This window comes from Tripterygium wilfordii, chromosome 9 (genome assembly GCF_013401445.1).
Source record: "Tripterygium wilfordii isolate XIE 37 chromosome 9, ASM1340144v1, whole genome shotgun sequence".
Taxonomy (NCBI): Eukaryota; Viridiplantae; Streptophyta; class Magnoliopsida; order Celastrales; family Celastraceae; genus Tripterygium; species Tripterygium wilfordii.
Genome location: NC_052240.1, coordinates 10,266,425 through 10,292,557, shown reverse-complemented (window position 1 = coordinate 10,292,557; position 26,133 = coordinate 10,266,425). Strand labels below are relative to the sequence as shown.

Genomic DNA, 26,133 nt, shown 5'->3' with positions numbered 1-26,133 from the left:
CAAATATTAAAGTAGAGAGATCCGAGAGAAAGTGGTCAGTATCTGACACCCTCAGAGCTCCTGCACAACACGACAGGGCAACACAGAGGACTACATCTTTAGATCTGTTGACCAAAAATAGAACTCCAAAACCAACAATGGAGGGTCAGCCGCCGGACACAGAGATGGCGGAGGTGACGCAGCCACCGCAGCAACATCAACAGCAGCCGGCGATGGGGGTAGGCATCGAAAACATTCCGGCGACGCTGAGCCACGGAGGGAGGTTCATACAGTATAACATCTTCGGGAACATATTCGAGGTCACTGCTAAATACAAGCCCCCTATCATGCCTATCGGCAAGGGCGCTTACGGTATCGTTTGGTACTTATATCCAATCTCTCTCTGCATTTAAAACGAAAACGTAAACGTAAACGTAAATTAAATGATGCCTACTAATAAATTCTTGGATTTTCACTTTATTTACTTTATTTTATCTTTATTTTGGGGGATTTTTCTAGTATTTTTGTTCGTTTTCGTATCTCTGGTGGCGCTATTTCTAGGTTTTCGGGGAAAATGTTATTTCTTGGTAGGACTTTGAGGATTTATGTTTAATAGCGAGTTCGATTCTGTCTTGAATATATTTCTTGGGATTTTATTTTTATCTGTTGAAGTATTTGGGAGGTTTTTTTGAGTCATTTCTCTCTTTTGTGGTTGTTTTGATTGTGCTAGTTCTGCCTTGAATTCGGAGACGAATGAGCATGTGGCAATAAAGAAGATAGCAAATGCATTTGACAACAAAATCGATGCGAAGAGGACTCTTCGTGAAATCAAGTTGCTTCGGCATATGGATCATGAAAACGTCAGTGAGTGATGTTTTAATTATGAGTTTTGTTTTCCATTTGATTTTGAGGAAATAATACTGTTTCTGGATGCATTTTGGTCTTGGAATGTAAGGTTCTGCTAAACTTAAATAATCTTGCATAATTATCCATAATTATTTAGAAGGAGCACTAGATAGAAAGCAAAGTTACCCTTTCATGCAAAAATGGCATTGGCTGATGTAAAATCTGTTTTATTTGCTTATACGTTTGGAAATATGCAACTTAACTAGTTTTTTTGTTTCACGTGGTATTATGTAGCATTGAGATTTGAGAGGAACCGAAATAGCCAAGAAGGAAAGTGGAACATTACTCTTTTAAGTTTATTTCCAACATGAGTGAAAGCAGCCATAAATAATATTGAGATTCATGTTGCAAAGCTTTAGGTTTCTGTTAGAAAGCTTGTTTGAGTTAAGAATTTTGTAGGGCTTTTCTATGCCCTGTCTGAGCTGTCTAGACCTGTGAAGTTTGTAATTTGTCGGCACAGGTACATCCTCTATTTCTCTTTATGGCTCTTGCGTCCAGAGGTGTAAGAACAGCTATAATATTCACTGTGTTTTTACACAGCCATCTTTCTAGTAGCCAGTGAATTTTTAAATGATACCGATTTAATAAGAATCTTGTTCATATCATTGGGCTATTACGATGATAATTGCCATTTTGTTGTCGTGACTATTTTGAATTTACCACAATAACAAATGATGCTGGTTATAAACATTAGTAACCATTCAGTTTTTCTGTTTTTTACTTGTCAAATCAATTTTACGGACATTGTCATTGAGCTCAATTTTTTAGCGAGAGATCTCCACTAAGTCTTTCTACGTTACGCACCATCCTTGCTTTTTGTCCCTAGGCTTCATGCATGGCTGTTAATGCTACTACACTTTTACCTTCTTTATCACAATTTAAAAATGAGAAATAGAACACCAAGATAATTCTGTGGCACTATTGAAGTTTTCTTTTTAATAATGTCAATTTCCTTCATAATGCAGGTTGTTGCAATCAGGGATATAATTCCACCATCTCAGAGAGAATCATTTAATGATGTTTATATTGCATATGAGCTAATGGACACTGATCTGCATCAGATAATTCGTTCTAATCAAGGATTATCAGAGGAGCACTGCCAGGTAGAGATTTTAAGATTTGCGTTCTTTTCTGGTACCGTTGGCTTTCCCTCTTTCAAAGATTAAAAGCATCTTAGATCTTTACTCTTTTTCAAAGCAATGTTAGATCTTTACTCTTCTAGCAATTTAATAAAAGCAGTCGTATTGTAATGGACAAAATAATAACAAATTAGGAGAAACTAAAAGTCTGTCAATGGTTCTAATATCAGGCCTCACTTTTGAGAACTTTCAACTTGCAACTTTTACCTAATAATGAGGTTATCCTAGGCAAAGCAAGGTAAGAACGTCAACTCAACACCGCTCCACTATACCAGTATACCTTATAATGAACTGTATCACCTGGTTTCCCAAGTCTGCTTCTTCTAACATCATAATATTTGGTGATTTGAGGACAACAGATGTTTTGAAAAAGGGAAAAAAAAATGAATTGAAAAGGTTCCTAGGGGGTCCTCCCAAGTATGAGAAATCATGTCTACATCAAAGGAGCTTTTATTACTAAGACATGTGCACGGTGTAAAAAAACTATCTGTCATTCACATCATTCAAACTACTCTCCTTCCCTTGAAATTCTCCCCAAGTACCTTGCTTTCCAAAGTATCCAGAAATTGGCATGAGGGATGGAGGACATCAATTTCCTATCTTTTTGGTTGTGAATCCTCAAGAAGGTCCTTGCCTCAATCTTTCTTAGCTTGTTAGCCCTTGAAAAGTGGAGAAGGAGATGTTCGACCACCTCCACACTTGTTTTATATAAATGCATTAATTTGTGAAATCGAACCCTCTTTTTGGAGATTATCAATGTTAAGAATTCGCTCCCAAGCGCTTTCCCTAACAAAGAAGACAACTTAACTGGAGACTTGGTTTTCCAGACTTGCTTCTGGGAAAAGCCTTCTTCCACCCATGTTATTGAAGATGGCTTTATAAAAATCTTTCATCTGGCTCTTTTTCATTCGGGGAAAAAATAATTACGCCCCGTAGGTACTTCCATGTCCACACTAGCTGATTCTCTCATTCCAAAACTAGGATGCGGGTACGTGGGTACGTCATCTTAATAAGTGTTAGGATTATTATATAAAAATATTAATATTATGTTATGTTCAATGTAATTTGTAATGATTTTCTTATTGTTGATACATTTTTTATCAAATGAAGTCTAGTAATCTTATCAACTAATAACTTAAAGAGTTTTCTTATGCAATTAATGAATATATACTAACTGCTATTTATGGAAGAATTAGGACAGACATAAAATTGTCTCTCTAATTGAGTTTTCACATTTAAAGAGTCGAATCATAAGAAGAACGAACGAAACGCCCAAATTTTTTTGGGAGGATCCCATTCCCATACCCATGTCATGTCGACATGGGTATGGCGGGGTATTTTGAAGACTCCTTGTATGATAGGTCCTGGGGAGGGATATGCCTCTAGGTAGTGTCTAGGACCTTGGTAAAAAATGTTAAGAGTCAATACTCAGTATCCATGGTTCCCCTTGTGAACCTAACATTCAAGAGTATATAAAAATGTGCCTGTCAGAATTCTTAGAATTTTTGACAATGCCTGTGCTACTTTAAAACTTTGGTGCTCCCATTCTTGACTTGTTACTTGAGGCCATTTATTTGACCTCATTGTAATTTCAGTGCACCATCTTGGTGCCTGTTCAATAAAATTCTTTTCCATTCAAAATAATAATAATAATAATATTTGTTGGTAAGAATGTAGTTACAAAACTCTGCCTCTGTGTTTCTGGCTGAGGCAAAGATAGAGGAGAATTGATCCTTTAGAGAAGATGGCCACAGGAAACATCTGTTCAGAACTCAGTTCTGCTGCCATTTTCCTCTTTATGAAGACAAGATGATGATTGCATTAATGACTAGCAAATTCTATCTATCAAGGAATTTCCACTCTTGGAAACCTTTCGTATTTCTGCATGGACATATACTGGATTTTCCTTCTCCTACTAATCTAATGTTACGTTCTCTGCTAATTTTATGGAGCTATGTCATTGCTTATCGCTTGATCAAAGTGTTTTTGGCCTCCTTCCCTTTTCAGTATATTGTTCTTTAAATTTTCTCAATTTTTTGCACTGCTACTCTGACTTCTCTGCATTTTAGGATCTTAAACCATCCTAGACAAATTTCTGACATTTTATCTTCGATTTGTTTGCTGCAGTTTTCTGCTTTTTTTCTTTTCATATTAGTTCATGTTTTTAGTGTTCCCTTAGATATTAACGCATGGTAGTGCCAATTGTTTGACCAATTATTATGTTCTTGTATTTTGGATCCTGCTATCTGTTCTATAATTTCCGTAGCACAGCACTGCCATCTAACTCTTCTTATCATTTATGATGTGCAGTATTTTCTGTATCAGATTCTCCGTGGCCTGAAATACATCCATTCAGCAAATGTTTTGCACAGAGACCTAAAGCCTAGCAATCTTCTCCTGAATGCCAATTGTGATTTAAAGATATGTGACTTTGGACTGGCACGTGTTACATCAGAAAGCGATTTTATGACAGAATATGTTGTTACAAGATGGTACCGGGCACCAGAGCTGCTATTGAACTCCTCAGATTATACTGCAGCTATTGATGTTTGGTCGGTGGGTTGTATTTTCATGGAGTTGATGGATCGGAAGCCTCTCTTTCCAGGAAGAGATCATGTACACCAGTTACGTCTACTTATGGAGGTAATTTCAATTTTTAGTTTTCATTTTAATAGTGCTTTGGAGTTATTTTATGAGTGATTTGGATTATGTCAAACTAGAATTCCTACAAACCTTGATTTTCAACCTTGATTGAGCTGAAGTTGCAAATTTACCTATTCTAAATATGGAATTAAATGTTCCATCAAGAAATGTCAAGCTCAAGGGTTGAGGATTCTCAAATAGCGGTCTTTCAAAAACTCTTCTTTAGCATTTTAGTTACTGGATATCCCTGGTGCAAATGGTCCTGTTCTTATGATTGACATATAAAAGCCATGTGAATGCTCGTTCAATGAAGTATTCTTAATCCTATAGGCTATAGACGTATCATATCACTCTGAGTTGTTGGATAGTGTCACACTGTCATGTGATTATGCTTGTGTCAAATGTGTGTGATTCTACATCTTTCCATGTAGCATATGAGTTTTCTTTCTGCCTCCATACTTCATGTTATGTTCGCAATATATTGAGATATATATATATGTCAGTATGATTAATGAACTAGAACTTGCAGCTGATTGGCACTCCATCAGAGGCAGAGTTAGGGTTTTTGAATGACAATGCGAAAAAGTATTTTCGACAACTTCCTCTGTATCGTCGACAGTCGCTAACTGAAAAGTTTCCCAATGTCCACCCATCCGCTGTTGATCTTGTTGAAAAGATGTTAACATTTGATCCTAGACTGCGGATTACTGGTGAGTTTATTTTTTGAATATCATGTGCATATTCACGCAGCCCTTATTTCTATGCATATATTTCTCTCTCAATTACTTTCAGATTTATTTGCCATCCTGCGGTACACCATTCTTCTACGTTATATGCCTGGGCTATTTAGATATAAAAGGTCGGGAAAAATATTTTCATATGTCCAACAAGGTACAAGCTGACGGCCAATTGAGATTGAGCGTAGTTATATGTGATGGATGTTCTGATTCAAGACAAAACAAATGGTTTCCTGCCAACTGCTTGTGATTCAAGTCAATGTTGATATAAGCGTGTGAGAACTTAAAAATTGTATCTACATCAGGCATTCCACGGTTCTTCAAATAGGTTTATCTCATATATTTGCTTGGGGAGCCCTAGGGTGGCCATATATTGTTGAGCGTACTTGTCAAAATAAATGTGCATTCCCAATTTTCCATGCTTTGTGAATGAGAGAATTGAAGCAATGGTGTCTAGTTTGTTGTAGATCATCATCTGGGCAAAATGTCGTTGTCCCTTTTTGGTTCAGCGTTTTTTGTTAAATTCCACTGACACTTCAGGTTCTTTGTAAACTTCAAAGCACCCCCACCCCAAATTAACCCACATGCTTGGCATTTGTTTCCTTGGTTTCTGGCAGCCCCCATCTGATATTAACTTCTCTTGATGTCGAAATGTTTCAGTTGAAGACGCACTTGCTCATCCCTACCTAACATCACTGCATGACATCAGTGATGAACCCGTGTGCATGACTCCGTTCAGCTTTGACTTCGAACAGCATGCCTTGACCGAGGAACAGATGAAGGAGCTGATTTACCGGGAGGCCCTTGCATTTAACCCCGAGTATCAGCACCTGTGATGAGTTTTGCTGCTTCATTCGTCATGGCATTAATGCAATTGGCTTCTTCTATTGATGTCTGTAACTGATTCCACTGTGTATAGAATTCATCCGGAAAAGGGTGATTCTTGAATTGATTTGGTTATGTGAAGAATTTAGGAATGGAAACAATATAATTTCATGTGGTGTGTGTCTGGGCTTGTTTCATTTCAACTGCTGCCTTTGTAAGCCAATTGAGCAAACTTCTGATAAATCATTTTGTGTTCACCAGTGAACATGAAAATAACATGAATATGAGACGTGTTGATAACCATAATGCTTTATTCTTACGCCTTTTTTAGGCAACTATGGTATTAGGGTTTACGCATCAGACCTTGGGCTGGATCTCTGAAGGTACGTGCAACATCATCATGAAGTTAATATAATAGTATGAAACATCAGCTCTTTGAGAAGAGTAACAAACGTCTCAATATAAAAACTGGGATTTTTTGCAATTCAAACCCGGCAAACACCAACACTAACACACAGAATCTGTAAGAACCTTTGGTCTAAGAACTGGAGGGAATATAACAAGACATAATCATAAATTTACTGTTCAACTAAAATCCAATGGCTACTTAGATTCGTTTCAATGCATTCCTCACAGTCAATGAGGTACGATGCATCATACTACCGGTACCGGGAAGTCTGGGGAAATTTACGACAAACTAAACATCAATGTTAGCTCACCTATGGAGAATATTATTCAGAAAAATTAAAACCAAATAAAAAGCAGAGAAAAAATAGACAACCTTCAGTTTCCTGTCCTCGGAAAGGAGAACAAGTACTCACAACAATTTCCACCAGGAAAGTTTTTTAAGTCTTCGAACTCCCAAAGAATCTTGAAAGTGGAACTGGCCCGTCAGCCTTTTCACCATCACTGCTAGGGTCCTTCCTTCTAGAACGGTGCTTCTTTTCCTTCTTTGTTCTCTTTGACCTTGATTTTGATCGTTTTAACTCTCTCTCTCCATCATCACTGCTTGAAGACTCCAAGGATGAACTCGAAGAGCTAGAATCAGAGGATCTACGCTTTGAACTCTACAACAGTCATTTTAAACAGCGATGCTTCAAGTTTGTATTCAAACAAAAATATTTCATAGCTCCAACCCAAGAAGAGAATATATAAAAAATAATTAAATAGAAAAAAGAAAAACATTGTTTTGCACACTAAACAATTTAAAATGCGCTCAAGGAGTCTTAGGACTATCAAACAAAAAACACAAGAAATCAAGTAATATTTCTTTTCAATTCGTAATGTGACTCGGTGGTAGAGTTGCAAGGGCGCTACCAAGAGGCCAAATGTTACCTCTTGTTCAATTCCTAGAAACAGTCTCTCAACATATTAAGTGAGAATAAGGTATGCGTACATCTCGCCCGCCCCAGACCCTATCCACTGCGGGAATTTTGTGCACGAGAATTGTTTACCTAATAATGTGGTAAGATATCTTGAAGATTTACATTGTAAGAATGTTAAAATAGATAGGCACACATTCATCCTGAAATTAAATTTTACCCAGATTATGTAACAAAAATTCTACCACAAAACATTAATGCAACCATCACAAGGGGGAAAAGAAGGAAAAACAAAAGAATAGAACGAACAGTTGACTCAAAAAGAATAAAATGTTAAGAGATTTGCAGGCACCTTTCTCCTTTTGCTGATACTTTTCTTTATCTCTCTGTCCTTTCTATCTGCAAGGATGCATCTTGCTATTAGCAAGGGCCCTAAGAGCATAAAGATGACACCATCACAGGATAAGAGTTTCATAACCGAAGTTTTTGCAGACATACCCCTTTTGTGATTAGACTTGCTACTAGAGTGGTTTCTTCCATGAGCAAGTTTTTTGGCCCTTTCAGCATCGAGTTGAGCCCTGTACTCCCGCATCATTCTATCTTTGTCTGCTTCCAGTTCCCCCTTTTTCATTTCATCTTCCTGCACGTAGCAGAAGATAAAATGTAACACCCATGTAATTAAGGTTAAAGCATAACATAATTCACTTCATAATAAAAAAATATATATGGAATCAACTCAAGCTCTAATTAAGCAAAATATCACAATACTGTTAAGCATATTTTAGACTGGCGCGCCGAGGTCCAAAGGATGGGCAAATTCATTCGGGTACAGCCCCAACCCAAAACTGTTAGAATAGGCCCAGACCCACCCATTTGGACTTTTGGAATCTTTATTAATGTATTCATGTTAATGGTTTTTTGAGTTAATGGAAGTTTCTATTGACATAAAAACTGTAACATACAATGAATATACATGAAAATATTAAAAAAAATAAACGAAAATGAAAAGCAGCACAGTATTCACAATCTAAAATGCGATAGAAGCATGGTTAACTACAAAATGAGGGGCACATGGTGGTACACAAAAACATAACAGGGAACAATCAAAATAAAGCATCAGAAAACAAACTAGAAAGTCTAGAATACCTAAAAAGATGAAGATATGCTCCAACAACTCTACACTTGAAAAAAGAAGTGGAAAATAGAAGAACTACGTCCGCAACAACAGAGACTGTAACCCATTTTTACTTCTCAACCCAATAGATGAGCATTAATTCCGTCCACAAGAAAACAAACGAAGCCATCTTCTCAAGCAAAGCTTTATTTGAAATGGGCAAAAATAAAATATTTTAAAAGGCACCAAGGGGTCACACATTTCTGAGTGTCAACTATCTTATTGGCAAAGCAAACCTAAATGTTGTCACATCATATATGCTGCAATCTGATCAAATGCATCCCAAAACACAGAAAGAACTACTAGTCAAAGCTCCACCACAACCACACAATTAACAAGAGGCATTATCTAGCCATTGGCTCTACACATAAAGCATCAACTTCTTATGAAATTTTGATATCTAGAGATACAAAATGCAAAATGTCTCAGTAAACAATAATACCTTCAGAAGCATATCTCCACAAAATTTCTCAGGTTTATACTCCTTTCCCCTTACTACACAAAGCTAACCAAAAGATTGACTTCAACTACCCATTCCTAGAAAAATGCAATATGTTTGAACATCAATTTACCGATTCTCCCTCCATACAGGTAGTGAAATCATTTAGATAGACGAATTTATTTGTTTCCCTATAGTGCTCTGATAAGAGAGAGCAATTTGAAGGAACATCTCTTTTCAACACTCCTAACACATCTATTATACACCAGTCCTTAGGTTATCATTACCACTAGGCACCATAGCCAGAACCATACCACACCACACTATACTTGCATAACACTGCCATCAACACCACCTTAACCAAGAAACCACCACAACCATGACACAGCCCTCTACACTAGCACATTGTCACCACAATCACTGCCCATGCATAAGCCACCAACATCACCAATTTACCGCCATCATTTACTCATAGAAGCAGACCACAAACTGACTCTAATTACTCCTGCAAAGCTAAAAGAAGCTTCAGATTACAATGTAGACTTGCACCCAATCAAATCATATAGCAAGCAACAGTCATCACTAATCGGAAACAAATTGGGGAGCACCATCATATATAATGCAAAACTAACAAAGTCCTTAGCATTCTGAAACCCTAAAGCAATTGCTTTTGATTGAATCAAATGCATCCATTCTTAGTACTCTCCTGCATAAGGAAACTAGACCAGTACCATAATAACTCAAAAACAATAGCAGTCATTATTGTGACTTTTTAAATCTCAAATCCAGTTTGTCATTTTAAAAAATTTCTATTCTTACTTGATTTAGTCACTAGAAAACCCTTGAAATGTGTATAGTCTACCATTAACAACTAGATGGAAAATTCAAAACCGCCGAGGCATCAAAACAAGATGATAAGATTTTCCTCTATTTTCTTGAATCAAAATTACAAATCCCACAAGTTCTATAATACAATCCTTCAAACCAAAATTCGACCTCTCGTTCCAACCTTGATCTAGAAAATAGTCTATTGTTTGAAAGTAGCTGTTCTTGATTATCATAATCAAAGGCTTAATGCAAATTATTTGGGGCTGGCTACATAAATCCATACTGACATCATGTGGAGTTCACTACGAAGTTATTATTCAAATATCTAAAGTAACAGTAACTCTGATGAAAGATGCAGTGAGAGAATAATCTAAGATGGTATAAGTATGTACATGTAAAAATTTCAAATTTTTGGTGCAACAAGCAGGAAAACTTAGTAAGAGCCACAAAAAAAGAGGAGCCCGGAGAAGATAAGGAATGACAGTGTCACAGTAGTCAACAAAACAAACATGAGCATGCAATGATACATTAGAAAAATGTTAGGCTTGATTTCAAGTTTTAATCAAATGTTAAGCTCTACTTTGAATTATTCGCTTATTTTTCCAAAAAATAACATCCGAAAATCCTGGATGGATAAAGTGAGGACACATTGAAAGCAGGAGTAATTACAGTTCTTTCATCGTTTTCCCCTTAAACTTTCCTTATCGAAAGACTATTTCTACCTTCCCCACTCCTATTTTGAGAAGGATAAAACATTTCAAGTTTTTTTCAAGAAAAACCCCAAGTTTATGCAACTAACAAGAAAAATATGAACTGCAACAAGAAGATAAGAATATAAGTTCCACCACAAAAGAAAACATATTCAAGCCTCAAAGAAAACAAATCAAACGGAAAATAAAGGGAAAAAAGGCATTCTTTAGCAGGTCCATATTCACATTCTCATGTCCGGAAGCAACATCCAGACCAAACAGAAAAAGGAAATCATATACAACTTTACAGCACCCAGAAAAGGGAAGAAGAAGAAGAAACAGTTCCTTCTTCTCTCAGTGATTCATCACACTATACGAGTCTTGTTGTGGATTAGTTAGAAATCAATAAACAAACTGCACATGTTTCGTGAACAAAATTGAAAGATTGTGACAGTGATGAATTATGATGAGGAAAAAGATAAAAGGAAAGAAGAACTCAAAGATTTACCTTTTGCTTCTTTTTAAACTCTTCCCATGTAACTGTGTGCGTAGTTTTAAGGCTGGCCAGACGAGCAGCATGCCACTCTGGTGAATGAAAAGAACCATCCACCTGATATCGTCCTCATCAGAAAAATCCCGGAAAAAGATTGCAAAATACAAAACCACACAGGATTATAAATCCAGATTCACTAATCCACATCAAAATAAGCCTTGCTCAGGACAAAGTTGTCAAGTTTCTCATCAGCAAATTTACACCCAAGTAATAGGCAGCAGCAAAATTAACTTGTTGACAGATTCACCAAACAAGCATTTTGTCTTTAATTAAAGGAACTACAACTGTATAGGTGAACAACTCTCGTGCAAAAGGCTCCCGCAGTGAGTGGGGGTCGGGGACAGACAAGATGTACGCAGACCTTACCCCCACATAATATGTGGAGAGACTGTTTCAGGAATTTAATTTGACCTCTAGGTTGCACCCCTGCAACTCTACCACTAGGCCACATATTCACCTGTACAAAAATTAGTTATTCAAAACCACATCTAACCACTCCATCCTTAATCGCTATTTTGAGTGGTAATCTTCTGACGGTCACATATTTGAAAAATTAAAATACACCAGAATACAGAAATTAACAACGCGGCTCTAAAACAATCAACATAATGCTTTATTAGTTATATGAACACTAGAAGCCCTTCTACTTTATATAAAAGTTAAAATTTCAAAAGATGCTCTTCAACTTCTATTTTTGCGAAGCCCTTTTAGCTGTCCAAATACGTCCCTCTACTTCTATTTTTATGGCCAGATGAGGCCTCAAAAGGACTTGTTTGGTGCGAAATAGAAGTTGACGAGCTTGCTCTGAATGAAAAAGGTAGAAAAAAACTCGTTCTAAGTTTTCAATGAAGTCGAGGAGCTTCAAGTGTAATTTTCCTATAAAACTAATGGGAAACATTATGGAAAAGGGATGGGTGATTGTGAGTAGACATTAAATCATAGCCGAATCAGCAAAAGCTTATAGTTTTATGTGAGCCTTCCCATAGAAATGATGCGGTGCACACACAGACTCCAGAATTCAAGAAAATTTAATGTTTAATGTATATCCATATCATGTCAAAACAAGAAATTTAGAAGATAAGTGACAAGAGCCAGACATATAGTAGAGCGTGCAAGGTCACCGAAGGTTTCCATTAAAGTCAAAAGAAACTAAATAAGAATTTTGTTATACACGTGTTTTGTACCAAGAATTCATGAACTGTTTACTGCAGTGTAGAGGCGAGCGGGCATTAAAGCGTCAAGAAAGGACATGTAGGAAGCAAGATACAGAATAGGGAAGATAACATCTTCAAAAAGATTGGATAGATCATATAGTTGACATGGATAAATTACATTTACCACCATCTTTATAAAAAATATGTTGTTTAACAAAGAATAATTATTTAGTCCCTAACAGAAATAACATAAGTAAAGGAAAATGTTTTACATAAGGCCCCTTTAACAAAACAAAAATACAAAACTTGTCAATTAAAATGCTCCTTAGGATTCTTCAGGCACAGCTACTTCTAGAATTGTTTTTTGGTTTATACATATCCAGTACCAAAATGCATTCGAGCGGCAAGGATTCTTTAATCATGCTGAATGCTTCTGCTTCCATGACCCATATTATTAAACCTATCAGTTAATGGTGATCAATGACTCAAGACCAACAAAATAAAAAGAAATGCTAAGGAAAGATCAAGCGAAACGTTACACTTAGTCAATTTACATTTAGAAACTAAGAAATAAAAATAAGTGCAAGTGCATAAACTTCTACGAGACGTTAACAAAAGCCAAGTTCCAAACTGCTGCAACAACAGCTAGAGATATCTCCTATAAGGTGGAAGCCATCGAATTCAAGTGGCGATATCAATGATTTACCAGTTAATGTTTGATAGTTTAGTTATAACAGAACTTTCAATAACAAATAGCAAATTAATAGAACTCAATTCAAATTAAATTAGCAACACACAAAATTAGAACGCTGAACAATATGAAGCCAGCGGACCAGCTATGTCACAGTTGCCCCAAAGCCATCAATGCCCCACCCCACAAAAGCAAAAATTTTGCCACAAAACCTAACTTGAACTTCGCAATATAAAACACCAAATTATATATCATTATCTTGTACAGTTTTTATTAGAAAAATCCAAACACATGCTCAACAAATCATAAGGCTACATCAAGAAAATTTAACCCTAAAAAAAGTATCAGCAATTATATAAACAGATAATTAAAAAGGAACAAAATTTGGATAGTAGTTTCGATTGAATTGCAATTGGAGTGATGGTATGGAAGGGTACAAACCATGCCATCTTCAATCTCTTCTGGACCAGCGGAGCTGGAGCCAAGCCGCGATCTCTGCATCGCTTTGTATGCCTGGTTTTTGCCCATTTTAGGTGATGCCCAGATGGGAAAAAATAGAGAGAAAGTGCGAGAGAACTCGAGGGGAAATTAAGATGTCAGAAATAACGACGAGAGGGAAGCTCTTGGGAGATATTTGATTAGAGAATCATTAACGGTCGAGAAGGAAGAAAAGATATGGGGATTTGTATTATAGAGATTAGAGAGGAGACCAAAACCTACTAGAGGGGTAAAGTGGACCAAGAGCCGTGAACCTCGCACGGCCCATTTTACTTTCACATACTCTGCTAGTCTGCTAGGCTTGGCCAGGTGAGCCCGATGTTGAATAAAAATGTTAGATACCCTAAAATTCTTAAATCTATATGACATTAAAATATTCATTGATTAAAAATATATATGTAGGGTCCACTCTACATTCAACACTCCACATTATACATTCAACACTTCACATTAAATAAGGGTTTTTTGGTTCACTTTTTAAAGGTTTGAAGCATTATCCATTTTGAAATTACACCTTTTTATATTTGCACCTCTCACAGTGACATTGTTTCTCGGAATCTCAAACCGAGACATCTTGTTATTGTCATATATGACTGGAGAGCCACCACTGATTTTTTCTTGAAGCTTGAACACCACTTGCTAGTTCAGAATCACAACGAAATTCTCCATAATTGCGAAGTCGTGCGTCATTATTGGAACAGGAAGGAGAATTTTCAAGTGCAGCTCAAAGCGAAGAGCTCTTTGGATACAGGATCGACCTACGGGTGTGCGGTCATTGTAGATTTTAATTAATCATCAAAATTGTATCGACAAACAGTTTCAAGATCACTTGATTTACACAGACTTGATAAGGAAGATCGTCCTCTGACATAGCAAGTAACCGATCATTAAAATAGACCAAGCCAGACCATCGTTCGTCGTTCCAATGCATTTCTTATGGTCCGCTAGCCCGCACAGTCCTCTCACGTAGAAGAAAAGAAGATGAGCAATTTCAGTGTGTGACGGTGTAGGGCGGGGAGGGTGTGCTTGGCGGCGGCTTGCTCACAAGTCTATGTCGCGGTTAGAATTGAACTGCCCATTTTATTTTGACAGTTGTTGTGCTAGGCTTGGCCAGGCAAGCTCGACCTTGAATAAAAATGTGAAAAATGTGTCATGGTCAGAATTGAACTTGAGACACACAATAGGTAAACTAGATCAAAATCACTGCACCACAACAATCAAGGGCGGATCCAGGGGACTACACTAGGCTGCAGTCCTCCCAAATTTTTTTGTAGAAAAAAATATATACGCTTATACAATTATTGAAGATGACTGTTAACAGAGAATAGTATTCAAGCTAAGCAGAAGATTCTTCCATGACGTCTCTGTTTCTCAGTTCGTCTTTCTTCTTTCTTCAAGCCCTAAGTCATCTCTTCCTCTTGAAGACTGGGCCTTGGGCCAGACTTTCTATTGTTCAAGTTTTGGTATCTTCACACAAACTGGAATGATCATTACTTCACTTTAGGCTTTACTCTAGCGTGCCTACTCTTTTATCTATAGTAGGGAAATTTGATCCACACACCACTATCTTAATATCTTTACATCACTTTTTAATATTTTATAGTTTACATAAATATTCTTGTATACAATGACATATTAACCCTTAAATTAAAAATTTAAAATAAATGACTTTTACATATTTAATTAGAGAATACTAAGTTTACACCAGACTTTTTCAAAGGAAAAAAAAAAAAAATAGAACGTCATTTTTCTTTTTTTGGAAGAAAAACAACACGATCATACCGATTTCTGGAGAGAAAATCATACTCGATTTGCTGATTTTCGTTTCAACAGTTTTTAACACAAAATCAACACATGGACTACACACCCACTAATGTTATGCAACAATTACTTTACCGATCTTGTTCGATTTGTAAGATTTTCAAAAGTAATATACATATTAGAAAGATTTACAAATCAATGGTCTTTTCTCTACTCAATCTCCGACTGTTTGACCTTGATACTGGGCGTATTCTTGGTCGAAATGAACTTCGAATCAAGTGTGGAGAATCGATGGCAGTAATCATCTTGGTAGTGGTTAAATCGATAAGAGAGTGTGAAGATGAATTTGGGGTTAAAGAAACAATGTGTGTGTAAACTTAATAATAGAATTTCTAAATTGTACACATCAAGGGTAAATTGGTCTTTTCAATATAATTTTATATGTAGATTTATAATTTTTTGGTATAAACTTATTATGTTCAAAAAGTCATATAAAGATAGTGTTTTTATGGTATGTAGATAAAATTTCCCACTATTGTATTATTGCTAGGCTCCATGTTAGTTAAAATATCACAATAATGACTACTAACCGTTGGTCTGTCAATATTTTATTTGGCTCAAGTTTCCTGATGCTCTAATAGTCAAACGTCAAGCTTGACACTTTTCCAGTCAGAGTCCTTTACCTTGAGATCCAATAAGGAGATGAAAGACATCTCTTGCATTTTCATACTCTACAGCTTAAATATTTTTAAAGTCTAATAAAATAATGATAGAAGCATATTCATATTCTATAGTTTTGTAAAATTGTAAATAGTTCTAAAAAAATTTTCCTAAGACGCTGTCCCCGGATCCCGTTAACTTTTAGTAGCCTTTTAACATGAATTCCTGACTCCACCCTTTACAACAATGGCTATAATTGTATTCCCTTCTTGAATATTTTCAAACCTTTGTATTATTTTTTACTTTTTGAATGTTTGAACTTTGAAGCTCTTTTGCTCGGTAGTGGCTGTGTTAGTTCACGGCCCCCGACTCACGTTACACCTCTATGTATCTATGTATCTATGTATGTACAATATATATGAAAATAACATTATCATTATTAATATATTAGTTGGATCTCTTAAATGAATCATATAAAACTGGCTGAATTGTAAGCTTTGGACTGACCTAAGATGTAATCAACATGTATATTAATATGATATTTAATTTTTCAATCGAGTATGAATCTCATTTTGTCTGGTAATTCAAGTGAGTTGCATAATGCATACATTTAGCTCTATAATTACTATATTCAACAACTCACTAGAAAGTGAACTGATTTTTAGACCTCTAAATCATAGTAGAAAGCCCTCAATAATACACAAAGAGAATTCTGCCACTCTATAATTGGTTGAGAAAGCCCTCAATTTATGGAAAAAATATGTTTTTCATCTCCTCCATCTTGTGTAAGAATACCACATCGGTTGGGTGTTGTCGGGATTTTCAACATCTTAGAAAGAGTTTTTCCAAATATCTCTTGCGGCGGGTAAGTACGCAAATGTATCACTTCATAATTTTTAGGGACATACATACATCAACAACCATCTCTTGAACTTTCTTTTTTTATTGTCTACACACCACTTCTAATTTCCAGCATTAATTCGTTTTGGTAGTTGGCTGTGAATTATCACTAATAAATGAGAATTTCTCCTTCTCAGCAATATTCATCTCCATGATTTGAATGATAAACCTTCAGATTGAATAATAATGGGAGTATACTTGGTCCTAGAAGTTTCATAATTTGACTTGTCTATGGTACCAAGTTTCAACCTTGGTCCGATATCAAGTTTAAAAGGAATTTTTTAGAAAAATATTTTTATTCTTACTACTCAGTGCATTTGTACTGATATATATAGTGTCAATAATTTTCTACAATCAAGTTTCTCCTAATTAATGTTAATAGTTTCTTACAATCAAACTAAGTTTATCCTAATTTATAACTCCATTATAGTTTAAAAGAAAAAATAAAAAAATCTCAATAACAATTAGAACAGTTTGGTTGGGGCGTTGACCGGTAATGGAATGGGAGTCATCATTCTTGATCCCACTATTCCCATGTTTGATTGACTATTTTCCTTAGGAATCGGAATGCCTATTACAAATTTGGTTGTAATGGGCATCCTTTGGTTGAGCACTCACAATGGTGTCATTTTACTTGGGCATGGATGTGTTTTTGTTGGGTCATGCATGAATTGTGTGCTACCATAAGGCCATTTTGATGACTCCATTTCTTTGGGAACAAGATTGGGGCATCGACTTTGGCATGCCCTCATGTTGGCTTACTTGATGGGTCTCATTTCTACCATACTCACAACTACACCAAAACTAATATTGGGTCTCATCTAAACTACGCTAAAAAACCAGGCCAACAAATTTACACCATTATACCAATAAATTTCTCATTCTCAGTCACATCAACAAAACACATCTCTGAATGCATTTTGTTGTCCCCAATAAAATTCAACCGTTATGGTTGCTAATAAGAGCAGCGCACAGTAGCTCCTCTTAATAGATTTCCTAAAATAAAGTAAAATGAGTCATTTTACAGTTTTACAGAATCACAATTCAACAGCACTCCACAGCAGCTCCTCTAAACCATCCTCTATAACTTAAAATATTCATTTCTTCAATCAATTTTAAAATCTTTTATGTTTAATTTTTATCGATTACATTATACAATAACAAATATATTTTTAACAATATCATTTTTTAACAAAATAATATATAAAATAAAGATAAAAAATATTAAATATATATTTCACAATATCATATACTCTTATTATTTTAATATAAAAAATTGTGAAAATGCAATGTTGTTTACACTTAATTATCAATAAATTTTTTTTTTTTGAGAAAGAAATTTTTTTTTAAGGTTTATGTTAAATAGAAAATACAAATATAAAACAATAAATGTTGTTTATAATTAAATAAATTTAGGTCAAATGAAAGTAAAAAAATTGGATAGAATACGGTTCGACAACGACTCCTATCATTTAATATTAAAAAACTGCCTATCAAAGAGTTTAATATTAAAAAATTACTTACAAGAGCTACAGTGCTCCTCTACCTTTAGCGGAGCATTATAGCATCATGGGAAAAAAGTGGGTCCGCTCCTGTAATATAGAGGGACTGTTGTGGCTGCTTTTGTTGAAACTTTTGATGTTTCAGGATCAGTATACAAGAGCCATTGTAGAGCACTTGCAATGATGCAAGTTTAATGGGGCATGAGAGGCTTTTGTTGCACGTTTTAATGGGGCATGAGTAAAAGTGCATCACAATGGTCCACTTTTGAGGTCCCAAATTTGTTGGGACAAACATTTAGGCATGACAAAGTCCATGTTCACATGTTGGCTCTATTTGTGGGTCTCACAAAACACACTGACATTTTACACCAAAATAAATACCATATCTCACCTCTATTACACCAAAAATAAAGCCAACAAATTTACACCATTGTACCAATACATTTTGTTGGCCATATCACATTAGCAAAACATGACACCCAATACATTTTGTTGTCCCCAACAAAATTTCACCATTGTGGTTGCTTGAACATGGATATTCATATTCCTATTCCTTTGGTCAACACATGTCAAATGACATGTTTGTCCCAACTATTTACTTATAATATAATATAATTATAATAATCCCAATATTGTAAGAAATAAAATGATCATAATTTAGTAATTAGTGTATTATAATTTTATAAATAATAACATTAATTATGATTATAATATTATAATTTTAGGAATATATTAAACAAATCATATAATATAAATGTCAAAATCATATTTTTAATTTAATAATATTATATGTTCTATAAGATGTATATAATAATATGTTGTATTTTAATTTTAGATCATCAAAAAAATTTAATTATGATTTGTTTATGAAGAGATAAAGACATAAACATATAAGTGTATTTCGATCAATAAACACTTCATTTTCATTCCATTCCAACAAATATATATTTTGCGTACCAAAAATTGTAATCCATCATTACTATCACCATTCTTGATGCAACCAAACCTATCATTGTAACAATCATTTGTTTACCTATTAGGCTATTATCATTATCATTCTCATTCCCTACGGCAACCAAACGTAACCTCAATAATATCTCAACAAGAGTTTTGTTGACCTTACTGCTAATGCTCAATCTCGCTTCCCATAGAGTGGATGGTACATTCTGGGTTACAAGTTGATGGGCTTTTGTGAATCTAAGAGCCCGCATCGATTGGTCCAGAGTCCGCAAATGGTTAACTCACGGTGGAAACAACCGGAATAGCACTACTCATGTTAGGAATTTGGCTCGCGACTTGAGTGCACCCAAATTCATATTCCGATTTTTTTTTGAATTAGACAAGTGGGTGTTAACCGAATCATCAAAAACTTGAAGCTTTGGCAGTGAAGCTCAGAAAACTGACTTGGGTTGATGATATAGGGCTAAAATAAGCAAAACAGAAAGTTGCAATTAATTACCATTTGTACCAGTTAGTAAAAATCATTTTGGAGTGTGGTTTTGCCCAACTGGAAAATTTTACAACATTGTCCGATTTTGATACAATTTGACTGTCTGAAGCGAAACAATGTTTTGAAATGAACTAGAGATTTAGCTTTGGTCCCACCCTCGTTTCGCCAAATTCCATCGTTTCGGGTCTCAAACGGGCCATTTTTTGTTTTAAGGGTTTTTTGTAATTTTGCATTCTACATTTTAGCTCATATTATGGTTGTAGTAGCCGAACCTAGTAATCATTATGTATCATTTTATCAAATATATCAAAACTCTAGAGAGCTTTCTCTCAAAATTTTGGTGGATTCCAATGTGTTTGTTTTCGATCAAACGTTGGATTGGTGTTGAATTGCTGATGAAGGTTTAAGGAGGTGATAATAGAGTTGTTTTGATTGTTGCTTCTTCATTTTCATGGTCTCAAATATCCTTTCTTTGATATTGGGACCAAGAGAAGAGGTATAACTACTTGGCTAAGGATTTCGACAATGCCATTCTTTTGGTCTGAATGAACTTGAAAAGGTCAAACTGCGTGCAAAAGCAAAGGTGAATTTTTATCCAATTCAAAGGAACTCAGAAATACCAAATCAACCATATCCATATTTGACTCCTCAAAAAGAGGAAAACCCTACAATTTACACTAAATTTTCCCTATAAATTTCACAAGTAGCTTTTAAGAAAAAAACATTCACAATCAACAATCACCACAAAAAAAGGAAAGAAGAAGAAAAAGGGAGTCTCAAAATTAATCTATCATCTAATTAAAGATATGGCAAGCTCTTTCAACTTGAACAAATGCTGCTGCATATTTGTTTTGGCGCTTATTGTTAGCATGGCAATGCTTAGTCACATTGCCTTTGCTGTAGAATCTATGAAATCAGGAGATGCTGGTAGTGGTGAAAAAGTTTCTGTTGAGGCAGCTAATGAATATAACAGAGGTTGCAGTGCATCACAGCGATGCCGCGGTTGATCATCTATAGATGCCTGTCATATATGTTTTTGCTTGTTTTGAATAAAGGTATTCCTCATTGGAATATGATTATCATACATACCATGTATGTTTATGCTTGTTTTGAATAAAGGTATTCCGAATTGGAATATGATGATTATCATACATATATACATATATGTATGTATGTATGTATGTCCGATCTGGTGTAAAGACTAGGATTGAGTTGATGTTGAAGCTTGTTCTATAAATCTTTGTTAAGTTGTCTTGTACATGCATGTACTTTTCTTCCACAAATCTGAGAAATTCTTCTTTAAAGTATCAATACAACCTCTCTCAAGACAGGGAAAAAAACATATTAATAATGAAAGGCCAATAAACAAAGGTTAGGAGAGGAAAGGAAAAGAAAATAAAAGAAAAAGTTCCAAGAGATTTTTTACAAGAACTCAATCCTGTAACATTCAAACCATAATTTCAGTTAGTATTATTGTTTTAACCCAATATATCACCGAATACACAATCAGAAAAACAAAAAAAAAAACCATAAAGAAATTAAAACAAAAAAAAATGTGAAAAAATTAGAAGGAAGCAAAATCAGACAAATATGTTAAATGGCTTTCTTCCAACACCAGCAGCATGAAAATTGTTGAATCAATACTCAAGTTCCCTATAGATTGCAATGACTGGTTCTTGTAAAATATCTTGTGAGAGCTTGTAGAATCCTTACTTGAGAACTTGTTCTATTTGAAAGAACCAAAATTGCATAGGTGGCTCCACCAAAAATTGGATATACTTTCTCTCTGCTTCCGGTTTATAATATTGTATCGATATAAAAATGTAACCTATTGGTTTATGTTACAATATAATATCTAATATTGTCTTTACCATTGATCTTCTAGATTAATGCCCAATATCTAGGGCAAGCATCCACATTCTACTAAAACTTCTAACTTGTTTCAGTGTATGAAATCCAAGAAGAACTTGTTGCCTATAAAGCTATTTAAATTATGTTTCTATTGATTTTATGAATTATGTTTAGCAATTTAGTAATCTTAAAAGGTGAGGACTTCTCATATGCGCACCAACTTTAAGTACTTATTTTTCAATCATTGATACAGCGGGTCCCACAGTAAATGTGTGGTCCCCACTTTTGTTGTGCTTTCTGAGTCATTGGATTTCGAGTGCGTAAAATTGGTGCGCATGTGATAATTCTTTCTTAAAAGGTGTTATAAATTTGTTAAATCAAAAGAGAATTTTCTAGTCAAGTAATCAGATTAGGTAATCAAAAGAGAATTGTCACATGCATATTATATAATCGTTTTTCAGATTCGGATATGGTTTACTAAATTTAGTATCCAACAGATTCGGATTCTGTTACTTCCTTAACTGATCCGAATTCGTGGTCCGTATCCGAATCTGAATTCAAAAAAACCCTTATTCGGTCCGTATCCGACCCGTTTATAGGCCTAGCCCGAAATCTTCATCTTTCTCTAATTTAAAAGAAAAAAAGGCCTCTCTGTAATCTACACAATACTATAGAGCTAAAACTGAGAGAAAATTCTCCCACATTTATGTTGTGCCATGTATGAGAGAGATTAAGTGTATACCTGCCACATAAAAAATAATGTTAAAATAAAATAACAAAAAATGCAAACCCATATTGTTAATGTGGCAAATCGAATCACTATATTCATTACAATAACATTGGATATGTTTAATGTGGACATGTTCATTCACTGTATTGATTGCAAAAACATTGGATCAAACCCATATTAGGAGAAATTCCAGTGCGCTCGACATAGCTTGAATAAAAATGTGAAAAATGTGTCATGGTCAAAATTGAACTTGAGACACTTAGTAGGTAAACTGGATCAAAATCACTGCACCACAACAATCAAGGGCGGATCCAGGGGACTATACTAAGCTGTAGTCCCCCCGAATTACACTTAATCCAATTATTGAAGACGACTGTTAAACAGACAATAATATTTAAGCTGAGCAAAAGATTCTTCCATGGCGTCGTTGTTTCTTAGTTCATCTTTCTTCAAGCCCTAAGTCATCTCTTCCTCTTGAATACTGGACCTTGGGCCGACTTTCTATTGTTCAAGTTTTGGCATCTTCACACATGTTGGAAAGGTCATTAGTTCACTTTGGGCTTTACTCTAGTGAGCCCACTCTTTTATCTATTGCACTGTAGCTGGGCTCCAACTTAGTTCAAACTAATTGTGAACCTACGCTTCGCGTGACATGGAAACTAAGACATTTGATTACTTGTGAATAATTTTTATATTAATGAGAGTTTCACAATGTGAACCCAATTCGATATGAAGGTACGAAACGACTTATTGTCAGCGGAAGACTATAATGATAGAATATATAAAATTAACAAGACTATAATTTTTGAAGATGTAAAATACAGGAAATTTATTAACGTCGATGGGATGGTTAAATTAACCGCTATGAATTCACTTCTACCTTAAATCCTTGATTTAGCAAGACGAAAAATGTCAAGTACAATACCAAATTAGATGCCGGGGCCTGGAAACTCATGCAGTCATTTCTAAGTCCAAAAATCTAAAAGGTTCAACACTTCCGAGACATTTGTTGCAATAGCTAATTAAAACCAATGTCGGCCTGGAAGTTTTGATAGTAAATTTAGACGCACAACCCATATATGTTCTTAGGGATATTGTCAATAGATTTCTTTATATAAACCTCAGCAAATTATTTACTGATTTGAAAGCTAAATATATGCATAAGTTCTCCTATAAAGAGTCGTAGAATTCATATTATCCAAATCCAGTACCCAGAGTAAAATCATATTAGAATTTTTTTTCCTCTAAAGTCATTGTTTCTTGAAGTTAGGGAACTAAATTCTAACAACAGTTTTTCTAACTATGTTTCTACTCAATTAAGTTTCATACTTGCATATTTTCAAAGTTTATGCACCAATTCCTTCATTTATTTTGCCATCCAGGACGACAAACGCTACACAATAGCCATTAATATTTGTATGCCATAAAGTTTTTAACAAATTGTCTATCAGATGTTTTGAACACTTTCTGGGTTTTGGAAAGGATATCCAAAAAGACAGAGAACACAGAGTAACGAAAGTGATAAATTTTCATGAAATTTGTAAAGGTAATAAAGATTGAGGCTTTATAATAACCAACTAATTAAATTGGCAATAAAAATATAAGTCTTAACATTAGACACATTAAATTTAAGGAAAGAGGATTCTGGGAGAATAAAAATGCATTGGGATGTAATATGTATATCACATCTAATAAAGGTAACAGGAAACATCCATGTAGATATTAATCTGAGCTAATGTTTTGCTTCTTTCTCTTGTATTTATTTGCGCTACTCGTCATGCGGCTATCACTTGACTCCTCTCCAATGTTGTGCATTGTTTGGCTACCCACATTTTCTCCAATGAGACTGCAGTCATTACTGTCCACTGTAGGCTTAGCAGCAACACCTCTTGATAAACCAAAGTCCTACAGCAATGATTTTGGTTTTTTTTTTATAAAAAATTATATCAGCACAACAAAGATAGTAATAGTTGCTAAAATGAATGTATCTTATGAATGGAGAGAGTGCCTCAACATTATCATCTGAATGTCAGATGAGTATTTTGTGACGGTCTATATTATATACGGATATGAAAAATATATTTTAAAGAGGTTAGCAATTACGATGTCTTGAAGAAGGATAGCAAGAGTTTAAGGATAACCAAGTGAAATAGCAGCATCACCAAATAAGATCATATCATAGCAATATGCCCATCTTTAGGAAGCACAAACCAGAAATACCATATCATCTGCACTATCGGCAGTACGTAAGCTAAAGCTCTTCCACTTCTAGTAGGAGAGCTTATGCAAAGGTCTCTTTCAAACGCTCCTGGTCCGATTGTCTTTTGCCAAAATGAAACTTGAATTCAAAAGAGTGAAGAGAAACGTATGTTCTGCAGGGCTAGCTTCAACGGTTCTACCTCATTCAAAAGATACCAACAAAAGCAATTTCTGATCATTTTTTTTTTTTAAAAAGGAACGGCAAACATAGGTCTCTTTCAAACTCCACTGGCCCTATCATCTCTTGCCAAAATAGAATTTGAAATCGGAAGAGAGAAGAGAAACTCATATTCTTCAAAGCTAGCTTCAACCTGATATAAAAGATATCAACAATAGCTAGATCTGATTAAAAGTTTTCTCATAACATTGATGAGTTTGTTATTGCTTTTATATGCAAGGTCATCTGCTCGCGTATCCATGGACCAAAGAAGCACTACTGCATCATTTGAGTAGATAACATACAATGTAAGCAGGGCTGACCTTCCAAACTAAATCCATATTATTGAGTACTTTAGTGCAGTAAACAGACTATATCCTATAAACTTTAGATTGTTGATATGTATCTTCTATAAGGACATTTGAAAAACATTGTACACCTATGATTTCCGCCCAATCAAATTATTGCGAATGGTTTTTTTTTAATGATTTCCTCATCTATGCGAGAGGATTTTAATTTCCCAACCCAAAGGAAAAAAAAAAAGCACGCAAGCAAAATGAAAAAGCAGGTTTGAATGGATGGATACGAACCTGAAAGATCAAAGATCAAACGTCTTGCAATGAAATTGTGATAGAGTCAAATTTCTTGATTGTCTCTAACACGGCAGAGGGGTCCCCAACCCAAAAAAAAACCGTATCGAGGACAATGAATATATGCGTTAATAGTAGAAAACAAATCTGAAAGATGAACAGGGAAGCATCGTTGCTTTGCATTTGACGAAGAGTAGGAAAGATTTCGAAAAGCAAAAGACCATACGTATGTCTCCATGCGATGAAAAGGAGTAGCCTATAAAACGGCAACAAAAACAAAATAACTGTAGGAGGAATATAGGAACAAATAAAGAAAACCTCTAATTGAGCCATGTCCATTCAAAAACGTATAAATTCCATTCGATAATAGCATTTTTTCTATTGGTGACTTTTAACCTGTCCTTGAAGGGAAATAGTTGACATTATCAGCTTGAAATTTGGAATGGTTTCTTAGTGAGGTGGAATGAAATATTTTAGTTGGTACGTTTAAAATATTTTTAGATTATATGGTTGAGCTTATTATTATTATTCTAAGCAAATATTGATGCATCATATATGTTCAACTGTCTGATTTTCATTGTCTGATTATGATAGACTCTGGAAACAAAAGAGAAAGAATACAACAACCTAATCAACTGGAAAACCATACCTGGACACGATAGAAGAAATAATCAAAAGAAAATCTGGAAAACCATA

The 26,133-nt window shown here is 35.0% G+C and overlaps 2 protein-coding genes across 2 annotated transcripts; one reads left to right on the top strand and one right to left on the bottom strand.

The window, feature by feature from the left end:
- The first annotated feature begins 21 nt into the window (after positions 1 to 21).
- LOC120004952 (mitogen-activated protein kinase homolog MMK1) lies at positions 22 to 6,520 on the top strand. Its single transcript, XM_038854335.1, has 6 exons — positions 22 to 361; positions 710 to 839; positions 1,851 to 1,988; positions 4,335 to 4,667; positions 5,197 to 5,377; positions 6,065 to 6,520. Exons 1-6 carry the CDS (start codon positions 138 to 140, stop codon positions 6,238 to 6,240), a joined length of 1,182 nt encoding a protein of 393 aa, XP_038710263.1. The 5' UTR covers positions 22 to 137; the 3' UTR covers positions 6,241 to 6,520.
- Positions 6,521 to 6,786: 266 nt separating this feature from the next.
- LOC120004953 (protein FAM133-like) lies at positions 6,787 to 13,818 on the bottom strand. The gene is made up of 5 exons (XM_038854336.1): positions 13,521 to 13,818; positions 11,190 to 11,291; positions 8,050 to 8,191; positions 7,904 to 7,950; positions 6,787 to 7,296 (listed from the first exon to the last, which is right to left on the bottom strand). Exons 1-5 carry the CDS (start codon positions 13,605 to 13,607, stop codon positions 7,075 to 7,077), a joined length of 600 nt encoding a protein of 199 aa, XP_038710264.1. The 5' UTR covers positions 13,608 to 13,818; the 3' UTR covers positions 6,787 to 7,074.
- Between the last annotated feature and the right edge of the window lie 12,315 nt (positions 13,819 to 26,133).

Excerpts from the sequence above, each read along its gene's own strand:
- LOC120004953 (XM_038854336.1), bottom strand. The coding sequence starts at position 13,607 with ATGGGCAAAAACCAGGCATACAAAGCGATGCAGAGATCGCGGCTTGGC. Across the intron at positions 8,192-11,189 it reads AGTTTAAAAAGAAGCAAAAG|GAAGATGAAATGAAAAAGGG; the intron begins GTAAATCTTTGA and ends TGCTACGTGCAG. Across the intron at positions 7,951-8,049 it reads CAAGTCTAATCACAAAAGGG|ATAGAAAGGACAGAGAGATA; the intron begins GTATGTCTGCAA and ends GCATCCTTGCAG.
- LOC120004952 (XM_038854335.1), top strand. The coding sequence starts at position 138 with ATGGAGGGTCAGCCGCCGGACACAGAGATGGCGGAGGTGACGCAGCCA. Across the intron at positions 362-709 it reads GGCGCTTACGGTATCGTTTG|TTCTGCCTTGAATTCGGAGA; the intron begins GTACTTATATCC and ends TGATTGTGCTAG. Across the intron at positions 840-1,850 it reads GGCATATGGATCATGAAAAC|GTTGTTGCAATCAGGGATAT; the intron begins GTCAGTGAGTGA and ends TTCATAATGCAG.